Source organism: Rhamphochromis longiceps, linkage group LG7 (assembly GCF_057381845.1).
Source record: "Rhamphochromis longiceps isolate RC_006_pf linkage group LG7, R_longiceps_female_GT1.1, whole genome shotgun sequence".
Classification (NCBI taxonomy): Eukaryota; Metazoa; Chordata; class Actinopteri; order Cichliformes; family Cichlidae; genus Rhamphochromis; species Rhamphochromis longiceps.
In genome coordinates, this window is record NC_140563.1 from 25,269,067 (window position 1) to 25,280,865 (window position 11,799).

Here is an 11,799-nt window from a genome sequence, read left to right on the forward strand (position 1 = left end):
ACACATAGTAAAGTTGATCTATATTATTATCTATGCATATTATATAAATATTTCTTCTTCAAGTGAACTTCAGGAAGCCAGGATCACTGGAGTGTTTACAACATCATTAACAAGATTTATTCCAACAATAAGCAGCAAAATCAAGAGAAATAAAAGTACAATTAGTTGTAGAGACACCTGAGCAATTTCAGAATATTTTATGTAAAACATTTATGTTTGTGTACTCCACTGTAGGAAAGACTCCACTGATTAAAAACTCAGAATCAGTTGGATTATTAGAGTTTCTGAAGACGGAGAGGTGGTGGTTCAGTAATGTGCACAGATCCAGTACTTAAGGAGGATGACGATCAGAAGGACAGGTTGATGAGGGGAGCATTGTTCTCAGTCTTGTCCTCAGGACTCCACTTGATAAGCGGAGAGCTCAAATCAATCAGCTGAAAACAACAAATGCACAGTTACAGAGCTGCTTTGGGTACAAGGTTACTGAAATCTGAAGCACCAAACGAACAAACTGCATCACAGTGAAACACAAATCTGTTAAAATACTACATATTCAAAAACTAAAAATCTAGTGGAGTTTGTCTTTCCTGGATATTGGACTGAAGGCATGGCTGCTTTGATCGATAAATAGTCTTAAAAGGCAGCTGTAGCCATTACATTTCTTCACCTTCGCCAGCTGTAGTCACTCAACTGGGCCTCTCTTAATTTATCTTTGTGTTTTGGAGCATTATTGCTGAGACATTCAGTGGTGTAGTTAACCGTGGTTAACAGTGTCACTTGACAGGTGAAGTTAAGGGCAGGTGAAAGTAGCCATTACAGGAATTCTCTCAAAAATTATTGAGTCTACTATGTGGTACAGGTCATAAATGTGTTCTTCAGTTAAGGTGAGAAAATTTGGTGACAAACAAATGATTCTGTATTTCACTTTACAGGTGTGTGGCATATCACTGATCACAGGTTAAAAAATTAATAATAGTCGGTGGGAAAAGTGAGCATTCAAACAATAACTGAAAGCACCATTAACTACTCTCTTAAAATTCCAATTAAAATATCCCAATAATTCTTAATGGGTATATGAACAAATTTAAATAGACTGATAGATTCTAAAAAGGACTTGGGTGTTATCCCCAGATGAGGTGAAAGTTACCTGAGCTGCACTGCAAGTCTTATTATTGGTCCGGATGAAGTCAGGGGTGTTGGTCAAGTCAATGAGCAGCTTCTCTTGAGGAGGCAGGGTGGGTGGTGGAAGATCCAAAAGGAGAACCTGAGCAAAAAAACTGAGTGTGAGATGATCATCTCTGAAGTTGCTCTGCAGCTCCAGCAGATCAGACTGAACAAGTGAAGATGCAAGAGATGCAATGAACTTTGAGTGTGTGGCAACAATTCATTATAATTTTTGTTGTTTTCTAAACCATTATGAAGCAACTTATACAGCTACAGAGCATCTGAATCATCTGGTCATCTGTCAGGCTCCAAATCATTTTAACCTCAAAGGAGTCGATAATAGAAGATAACCTGGTATTAAAGCAAAAAAGGAGACTTGTGTAGTTTAACCCTTTGATCTCATATGGTGATATAACCAGAGTACCAGTGCTTGTTCCTGTTATGCGCTGGAACCTGAACATGTGGAGGAAACTTTGGCTAAAGAAGAAGCGTGTTAAGGTCTTAGAGTGGCCTAGTCAGTCCCCAGGTCTTACTCCCACAGAAAATCTATGGAGGGAGCTGAAGGTTCCAGTTGCCAAACATCAGCCACGAAACATTAATGACTTTGAGAGGATCTGCAGAGAGGAGTGGGACAAAATCCCCCCTGAGATGTGTGCAAAACTTGTGGCCAACTACAAAACAGGTCTGACCCATGTGCTTTACAACAAAGGTTCTGCCATCAAGTACTAAAGTGTGTTTTGCAAAAATCAAATACTTATGTCCTTCATGAAAATGCTAATTATTTTTTTGGAAATGCACTTTTCTGGATTTTTGTTGTTATTGTTCTTTCTCTCACTGTTCAAATAAACCTACCATTGAAATTATAGAAGGATCATTTCTTTGCTAGTGGGGAAAATCACAAAAACAGCTGGGGTTCAAATAATTTTTTTCCCTGATTATAACTGTTGTATTATTATGGTGTATACTGTGTGACCTCTGACCTCCTGTGTCTTGCTGTTGCTGTCCTCTTTAAGCTCCAGTTCAATCAGGTTTTCATTGGGCACTGATTCATCCAGAATCAGTGCTCCAGGATCCATGGGCTCTGATTGGTCAGTCTGTTGGTTGTTTGAGGGTGTGGTGGTAGGGGGATCATCCTCTAGACAGAAGGGCTGAATTTCAGGTGCATCAATAAGCTCCTCCTCCTCCTGTGCATTGGTGAGGGTGGGGCTGTGCACACACAAATATAGACACAAATAAAGAATGACACACCTGCATGTGAAGTCAAAGGAGCAACCAGGTGATCTGCAAAGGACCAGTTAGAAGGCAGCCTCTAGCATCTTACCTACAGCTGTGCTGCTTGGTATATGAGGTGGGGACAGAGTCAGAGAGGGCTGGAGGTTTGGGCGTTGGAGAGGGAATGAGTGAAGCCTTGCGTCTAACTGGAGTGGGGAGGGCAGAGGGGCGTCGTGGCTTCATCTGCAGTGACTTGCATGTGATAGCAGAAGGTGTTAGCGGACCAGCAGATGGCTTTTGAGGAAGACTAAAAGAGAAGGAGTTTACAGTATCACTGATCTGTCAGGTAACATTCAGCTCCAACATCTCGATCAAACACTGAAGGAACATAGAACCCAGCAGAGATTTAACAGTGTCAGGAATTATATGTGTACTGCCATCTACCTGTCCATGCCGTTAAGTGACATCAGCCTCTTTGGCTTCAACACCTTTGAGACATCTAAAGACAAAACAAAGACAGTGAGACAGACATGTCAGAGTGTGAAAAACTGAAGCTGAAAATCTTGCTTTGAACTCAAATCAAATTAACAGTTTTCTCAATGCATGTTATTACTGCAAGGCAAACACCTGACAAAATTAAAGAGAAAACCCCATCAATCAGTAAATCCCCTACAAGTAGCACTTGGAAAGGAAGAAGCCCTTTCAAAGCCTGGTTTATAGTCACTACACTGGTTGTTGCAAAAAAACTAACATCACCAAAGCCATGTAACTATTTATACTGCCACTGAGAGCACGCTGATCCATCAGTGTCACCAGTGAAGAAAAAAAGCCCACATTAACAATGGTAACTCAGCAAAAGCCATCAAAAAGGGAAGGAAAAAAAAAACTAAACAAAACAAAAACTGGATTTTTTTTTAACCCCGAGACAGAAGGTCAGTTTCACTCAATTTATGAGTTAGATGTTAGTCCATTATTTGTCATGTCCAAATATCTCAGAGTTAATCATCACTTTCTCACCATTTGCATGGTGAACACCTTTGCCTCCTGTGCTTGGTGTAGGTAGGACCACCGCCTCAGGTTTAGATTTGGCCTTCGGTCCGCTCTGCAGCCGACTTGTGGAGGTGGTGAGGTTGGAGGCAGGTCTTTTGGGGGGCGTGGCTTCAGCGCTCTTGTGAGGAGTGGATTTGGCATCATTGCCACTCTCCGCCTCAGACAGCTTCTTGGCCTGTGTCGATATTGAGCGGCGGCCAGCGGCAGTGGAGGACACCGACTCTGCAGCACTGTAGATGGTGGACCTGCGTGGCCTGCTGAGGCTGTTCACTTTGCGGGGTGCTGGGCCAGTGGAGCTGCTCAGATTCCCGTTAAGAGTAGACTTCACCTTGCCTGAGAGCAGCAACAGATGGTGAAACAGGGTAGATATTTAACCATTTAGCTGTACAGTAAATCTTTAAACGATCATCCAAATAAAACCTTCGCACGTACTCATCCAGGACAGAGATCAAATCATTTTCAAGCTACCAACCAGAACCAATCTAAGCTAGTTGGAGAGAACACCTTATTGTGTTTACATTCCAATTTACTCTGACCTAGAGGACCTCCCTCCACAAGCCTATTTATAGCACTCATCCTACTTCAAATGCTGCATTCAGATGTACCCACCACATGTAAACTCAGAGTGCAAGTTGTCTGAAATCAAATGTTAACCTTTTGCAGTCTCTCTGTTTTAGTGTTGTTGCACTGTGTTCTAGTGACTACAATATCAATTCAGGGGATTTTAGAGTAATTCATGCTTCCATCTGATAAAAAGCTTTACGGAGATATTCTTTCCAGCAGGACCTACATACAGTGCCAAAACCACCAACAGATGGAGCCTGAACTTCCTTGCGACAATACCTCAGACTGTCTATGAGATATTTAAGAGGATGAGAAACAGTCAGCCCAAAAATTCAGACAAGCTTAAAGCTGCTACAATAAAAAAAACCTGGGCTTCACCAAAGCCTCCACATCACAGACTGATTCAAAATCTTTTTTCCCCAATTAAGTTTATTATTAATAATAATAATAATAATAATAATAATAAACGTCTAATAATTTTTGACGATTTCAGATTTTCATGAGCTAATGATAATAATTAAAACATAAATTTTAAAGCTTAACCTTTTGTATTAAACTAGAGGAAAAATGAGATCTCACAGTATTCCCTTTTTATTTAAAAAAAACAAAAACAAAAACGTACTAGCATGTAGCTCCTGTTACCATTGTGCAGTGAGCATACCTTTAGCCGGGGAAAGAGAGATGCTGGAGTTGAAGCTGGATACAGAGGAGGATGATGAGGACGTGTTCTTTCTCCTGGTCTGAAGACGCTGTGCTTTCCCACCTGATAGGTTCCTCACTCCACTCTGCTGGAAGGAAACACAATCATGACCAAAACAAATGAATGATTTTACATATTTATCTATGTTTATCTTTTATATGTAGTCTATGGGTCAGACGTAACCTTTGTTTACCTTCTACAGACATTGCAGTGAGTTTGTATTTTAAAGGTCTTTCCTTTGAATTGTTAAAAATGACCTACGATAATTCTCAAACATAAAAACGTCCTGTTAATAATAGAGATGGCACAATATCACTTTATGTCCGATACCGATATCTTAACTTTGCATATCTGCCGATAACGATATGAAGCCGATATAGTGTATTTTTTTTAATCAATAAAACTGTTTTTTATAAATATGTTGTTGCATTTTGTACAAGTTCATATTGAAGTTTTAAAAAACAACAACACTAAAGCTATTCTGTTATACTTGTATGCAAGAAACACACTGCACCCAAAATATTTTATAGTTCAGCAAAACTGATCAATCTAATAAACTTAAAGCTGCACCATCCTCCCTATTCTGGTATCTTAAAGAGTACTTAGCAGAAATATTAAACAACCTAATTAATAGGGTTGCCAACTCCCAGCAAAAATATTAGAGAACCACCCCCCCACCCTCCACCTCACAATGCTTAATCAACTTTAATTTAATGCACATGTAAAACAAATGCACAGAAATCAATTATTTTTCTACAATATTTATATAGATTCAACATCTTTCTTCAACAGAAGACTTCCTTGTTAATGCCCCACCTGGCCCCCCTGGCAAAACTTTGCTAGACCCACCCCTGCAGTCACCAGCTGTCAGCTACGTAAAAAAGGATCCTGGGGTTATTTGCCTCTCAGAAACAGTTCATAACTTCCCTTCAACTCATTCATGTCACCTAAAAGGTAAACCTGTTTCTCCATCACCTGTTCAGCTCTGATGATTCAGTAAGGACATCTCCTGGTTTCATCTTCATGTTTCCCTCTCACCACATATCCAAACCGATATCATGACCAGCAGCTTTTACAGCTGTGGCTCCAGCAAACATCATCTGATACTAGAAAGTAATATTAAATCAAGTTTAACAACAGCTGATCAAGCTTAAATGTGCAGCTGTTGTTTATCCACTGGTTTCCTCTTTCTGGTGCAAAGTGGGTGATAAATAAACAAGTAAGACGGGACTTGCGACAGAAAAGCCGATCAGCTGATCATTGATCAGTTTCATGATTGAAGTAGCAACAGGAGAGAGAGGGGAGAGAATGAGAGAAGAAGAGGCAGCTGTGCAGCAAAGACAGAATAACTCCTGCCTTTTTTTGTGCCTTTCCCCCCCCCATTCTAGCTGAAGTACGGGACAAATTGCTTCCTTTTCGCCTCAATATGGAACTTCGATGGCCAGTCCAGCTGTGGCTCCATATATCAGTTGTTAAGCTTAATGTGGAAATACTATGCAAACATTCAGAGATGCACTTACACACTTTACTTCTCTGGGATAGTTTTCTCTGAGATGAAATGCTGCGGTTTGGAAGCATGTAGCGAGGCGCCAAATGCTCCACCAGACCACCGACAGGTCTCGCAGACAACAGCCGCTCTATCACGTGACACATACTGCTCCAATGCGCTGAGCTGGGTTACGCCAAGCAGCGTGTTTTGTGAGGTGATTTTGTGATACTTTGGATCGGATTACTTTTTTTTTTTTTTTTTTTTTAAATCTCTCTCCGATATCCAATCCAGTAATTTAGGTCAGTATCAGACCGATACGATACGTAATATCGGATCAGTCCATCTCTAGTTAATAATACAGCAATGTTATTTTAATTCATCCATCCATTCGCTTCCGCTTCTCCTTTTCAGGGTCGCGGGGGGCGCTGGAGCCTATCCCGGCTGTCATAGGGCTAGAGGCGGGGTACACCCTGGACAGGTCGCCACTGTCGCAGGGCCATCACACAGGGACAGACAACCATTCACATTCACTCGCACATTCACACCTAGTGGCAATTTGGATTATCCAATTAACCTATCCCCACAAGCTGCATGTCTTTGGACGGTGGGAGGAAGCCGGAGTACCCGGAGGGAACCCACGCAAACACGGGGAAAACATGCAAACTCCACACAGAAAGACCCCGGCCTGATGTTGGAATTGAACTCAGGATCTTCTTGCTGTGCGGCAACAGTGCTAACCACCGTGCCGCCCATTATTTTAATTAAGTTTTCAAAAAAATTGATGTGTTCATAGTAAAATGCATTAAAAATATAGAGGAGTGGGCACTGGTTTGTGGAAGCTGCTATGTTGATCATGACTACAGTGGGCGAGGTGGACATCTGTTCCTCCTAATCGTGTTTTATGTATGTGGCTATAGACTGGCCACACCCCTTATAAGTTACTTTTAATTTAAAAATCCTGAATGGCTCTTTCACGATATCTGACAATTTAACATTTGTACATGTGGATAATCACTTTCTCCTCCTCCTCCCCTGCTCTCTTCTCCTCCCTCATCTCCACCTCATCCCCTTTTCCTAAACTGAAGTCAAAGCTTAAAAATATCCTCAAAAACTCACCTCAGTATTGCTGAGGTGTTGCAGTATTGCTATACTATTTATGGCCTCCTCCAGGGTAAACAGACATGGAAACATTGACAGCAGAGGTAAGCTGATAGCCTACTCACTACATCTGAATGGCAATGACAGTTGCTTGTCATACAGAGGCCACCATAGCTAGGATTATGCATTTGAATTGGTAGGGGTAAGAAAACAAAATTCATTTGAATGCAATCTACTGACATCTAGTGATGAGATTTCACACATTATTCTTTTAATGATTCATAGTTAAAAAGGCTATGCTATAAAAAAAAAAAAATGGGGGAAATATAAAAAGCTTGACTCAGATGCTTCTACATGACTCCTATCAAAGCGCTTCAGCTCCATAATTATTGTTTTTTGTTAACCTCATTTACAAAGTGAGAAATAAAGTCAGCAGGTAAATATCACTCAAAGTAAACGTAAATGTTTTTCCCAATCCGAAAACACTGCACTGAACTATTTGAACATGCAGACAGTTACCTTTACCTTGGTTGGCCGAGGAAGTGCGCGTTTTCCCAACAGACTGGAGTTGAGGGAGCTATCACTGATGTCAGAGGCCACGCTCGCTGAATCTGAGAGCAAATCCTCAGACGACTCCGCCCTTTTAGGGGGACAAGAAGACGGGCTTTGCCTCCAACTGCCCACTGCCTGAAACAGGTAATAGGTAACAGATCATCTGTAATCTGTTGATAGGGCGCTTTTAAGCCAACAACTTCTTACTAAACTATCTACACACAAAATAAAAATTTTAATAAAAGGAGAAAAGCTCATATAAAGTCAGTTCTGGTTGTGTTTCTGTTTATTTTATTACATTTGCTTCCTGGTTAGGAATCTGTTTCATCTATTTATTTTTGCTACTTTAATAAGTCTTAAGAAGATTGTAAGTTTTTCTAGGAAGGATCACGTTATGAACTGGTTTAATACAAATTTATTAATCTGTTATGTAACTGTAACATCACACTTGCATCTATTGAATGGTTTCTTTAAAACAAAAGGTAATGTATAAATATAGCAACAAGCTTTTTAAAACAGGAACAGGAGTGTTCAGTTCGTATCTTTAAGTATTAAAGGTGTCAAGTACTTATTCGAAAATTCACCTTATCCATTTTAAAGAAATTCATTGGAAATGTTTACAATCTTTTGTTTTTTTTAAATGTTGCTTTTTAAAAGCATGTTCAACAAAGAAATCAATCATAAACATTTTCCATGCAAGGAATAAAGCAGAAAATAAATACTGCTTGTATTCTTCGGGCATTAAAAATACCCCAAATACCCACGATTCTGTCATGGAAACTGCACGGGCTCAGGAACACTTCCAGAAATTATGGAACCATTTGCTGTCCCAAATCCAAAGTTACATTATGCAAGGAGGAATACATATGAAGACATGATCCAGAAACGGCGCTCTCTTCTCAGAGCCAAAGGTATACAGAGAAGCCTTTAATGTGACACGCTTCCACACCGCCATGAAAATGTAGTGGAAGTGTGGGAGGAGAGGCGGGTTCGGAGAAGACTGATTCAGAGAAAGCCTATTAGGTATCTGTCAAAGGCTGCTTCCAGAAAACAGCGATACTGGGTGAATTAAAAACTCAAATCTTACTCTGTTGGGTGGTTGCAGTTTGGTCTTTTCCACTCTGCTCTTGTTGGTTGAACAGGAAGTCACTGGAATGGTTGGTTTGCTCGGCAGCACAACAGCAACACCTAGTGCAGATTTCCCTCGAAGCGCAGTTCTGGGCTGAGCTTTGGCTTGGATCACAGGGCTGCAGGTGCTGAGTCTGCTTTTTGAAGTAGGGCGGGTAGACGAAGCTGGGGTGATAGTGGGGCGGATAGATGAAGTGATGCTGGAGCCGCTGCCTCTCTGCAGTTGGCGCTGGATGACGGGCGGCAGCTGCTTCAGTGGACTGTCCTGCACACAGAAGGTCTGTCGTTTGTTTGGGCTGACTCCACTGGTGGTCTGAGCAAGGAGACCAAGTCTGGTCTCAGCATCCTCGACAAACTCCTCTTGCTCAGTCATGGTGTCCATGGTCACACTGGTGGCGTCTCTGTTCTCATCGTGTGACACAGTGCTCTGCAGCTGACTTGCTAGTCTGTGGGCTTCCTGACACACAGCCTCCAGCTGTTCTCCCGTCAGCGGGCTCCAGGTTATGCTATGGTTCTCGAGGGGAGACGCCACATTAACGGAAACACACTTCTCTTTATGACTGACTGGACCAACAAACACCTCATCTTCAGCTTCATCACCCCTAGAGCTGTAGAGCACAAGGACATTAGTGCATAAGTCACAGCAAGAGTAACAAACAGTTCACAGCAATTAAACTTTAAACATCAAGGAGCTGACTACACACAGTTTTAAAAAAAATAAAGCATTTCTTAAAATAAAGCAAGAGTGATGTGGAGCAATCGTGTCATGCCGACATAACAAAAGAAGAGAAAAAGAGTTCAAGTTATTACTAAAATTAAATTTGGAGCTATAAAGGCAAAACCAAAGTAAACTTATTTTGCTTTAAATTATTAAGATATATTATGCACTTAAGTAGTTTGAATTAGAAATCACACGCCCAAACAAACTTTAGAGGGATTTTTTTTTTAAACCAATAACTCAAGGTCTAATATGATACATTACAGAGCTTACATCTAAAATGGGTGATGGTATTGAGGGTATCCTTAGAGAAACTTGCATGTCCACGTCAACTGCCATCCTGCCCGGCCAGCAGGGTGATGACAATACCCATCCGCATTTTACAGTTGAGGGTTAAAATGCGGAGTTCCTTGATGGTTTTTACTCAGTTAAAACTGACTTTTAAGATACCTCAGGATGTTCAGAGTTTTGCAAAAGTTGTTGACATTCACTTAAACTTATTTACAGTTGAAGACAACAGAACTATTGGGACACATGTTGTTTTACTAATTTTATACTGTTCAATAGTTTTAATGGTTGTTTTATATTCTTGTTAATAGTTTATTACTTTGTCAATTTGACTTTTTGTGTGGGTTTGCTCATTTCAGTTTAGTTTTCATTAGCTTACATATTGTCCGTTATTATACTGTGCTGCAGATCAAATCCTGCATGTAAACCTTATTAGTGCAAGATCACATGTCAAACACGTCTTCTGGATGTTGGCAGCCGGACAATCAGAGGACGTTGTGGGAATTTAAATGCGGAAATAAAAGAAAAGTGCGTGACTGAACTCCTGGCAGTACCTCGATAGAAACTCTCTTTGATTTTTACCTGGCAGGCGACAGAGAAACATCAAAGTCAAACTTCTCATCAGGCAGAAAGAACACATCTACTGAGACACAATCAAAGTGATTAGTGATGAAACGCTTAAAAACACACGGTACGATATCTGACGGTCACTGAATGCTTACTCACCGCTGTTAGCTCGACAGTCCATCCGTAAGCTTGTTCGTCTCTGAAAACAGATCAGACGTGAAGATTTACTATCACAATAGCCTAAAAACATTCAACTTTACACCAACACTGACAAACAGTGAAACCAGCGAATTTAGAAACGACCATTTTGACTATCATGCTAACTTTAACGTTAGCTCTTTAGCAATCCACCTATGTCAAACAATAACGGACAAGAGCGTAAAACTCACAATTTAAAGATTCATTTTCGATAATTTTATGGTCCAACAATTTCCATGGAGAAAATGTTTTATTCAAGTTAAAATACAAACCTCTATTTCCTCCGAAACCTCAAAAATCTTTTTTGCTTCGCATTCAAACAGCGACGTGGAAGCAGAGAATTTCACAAATAATTCAAATCTGCTGCGCTGCGTGTCACGTGACTCATAGATGCGCCACTATTGGTTTAAAGACTATGACGGAGTCTCCGGTGGCGTCCTGGGGATTGTAGTCAAAAGCTAGCTAAAACTTGTGCCTGAACAATTTCCATTTACCATTTATGATTTTGCTTGATTTAAATTCGATTTTAAAAATTAGTATCCCAACAAAACAGCTCATATGAAAGTAATACAAATGTAATAAAAGTTTAAAAAAATGACTCTTAGCAGTTAAATTCGTTCATCTTTGTATATTTTTAAATTAAAGATGTGCATGCATTGAATAAAATGTAGATTAAAAATGCAATTCTTTTACAGTTCTTTCATTACAAGTTCTACGGTATTCATTGGACTGCTACATAACATGTAATGGTACTCTACTGCTTTTTAAATAGAATAATAGATTACAATAATAAAATCTGTGGATGAAGACTCTCTCTTCTAAATTTGGTCTGCCTGCTAGAACCACTCATATATAGACCACAGTGATTCAAATAACCACTGCTTACAACCAAGGTGTCCAAAAGAACATCTCTGAACACAACACACACAGAAACTTGGAGCAGATGGGCTACAGCATCAAAGCACCATAGGGACCGCTCCTTTCACTTAGAACAGGAAAGTGAGGCTCATACACATGGGCTTGCCAAAAGATAAGATAAGATAACATAAGACTTTATTGATCCCACAATGG

The 11,799-nt window shown here is 40.3% G+C and overlaps 1 protein-coding gene across 8 annotated transcripts; it reads right to left on the reverse strand.

Annotated features, from left to right (window-relative positions):
• Window positions 1-182: 182 nt before the first annotated feature.
• Window positions 183-11,118, reverse strand: gtse1 (G-2 and S-phase expressed 1). 8 transcript variants are annotated; one of them, XM_085413004.1, is made up of 12 exons: window positions 11,001-11,118; window positions 10,690-10,729; window positions 10,546-10,603; window positions 8,917-9,565; window positions 7,803-7,964; window positions 4,652-4,775; window positions 3,394-3,759; window positions 2,821-2,875; window positions 2,486-2,683; window positions 2,145-2,370; window positions 1,148-1,264; window positions 183-434 (listed from the first exon to the last, which is right to left on the reverse strand). In XM_085413004.1, exons 2-12 carry the CDS (start codon window positions 10,709-10,711, stop codon window positions 348-350), a joined length of 2,064 nt encoding a protein of 687 aa, XP_085269130.1. In that variant the 5' UTR covers window positions 10,712-10,729; window positions 11,001-11,118; the 3' UTR covers window positions 183-347. The 8 variants fall into 8 exon arrangements, with proteins under 8 accessions (XP_085269130.1, XP_085269127.1, XP_085269126.1 ...); XM_085413001.1 differs by having other exon boundaries at window positions 4,652-4,778; XM_085413000.1 differs by having other exon boundaries at window positions 10,518-10,603; window positions 11,001-11,100.
• Between the last annotated feature and the right edge of the window lie 681 nt (window positions 11,119-11,799).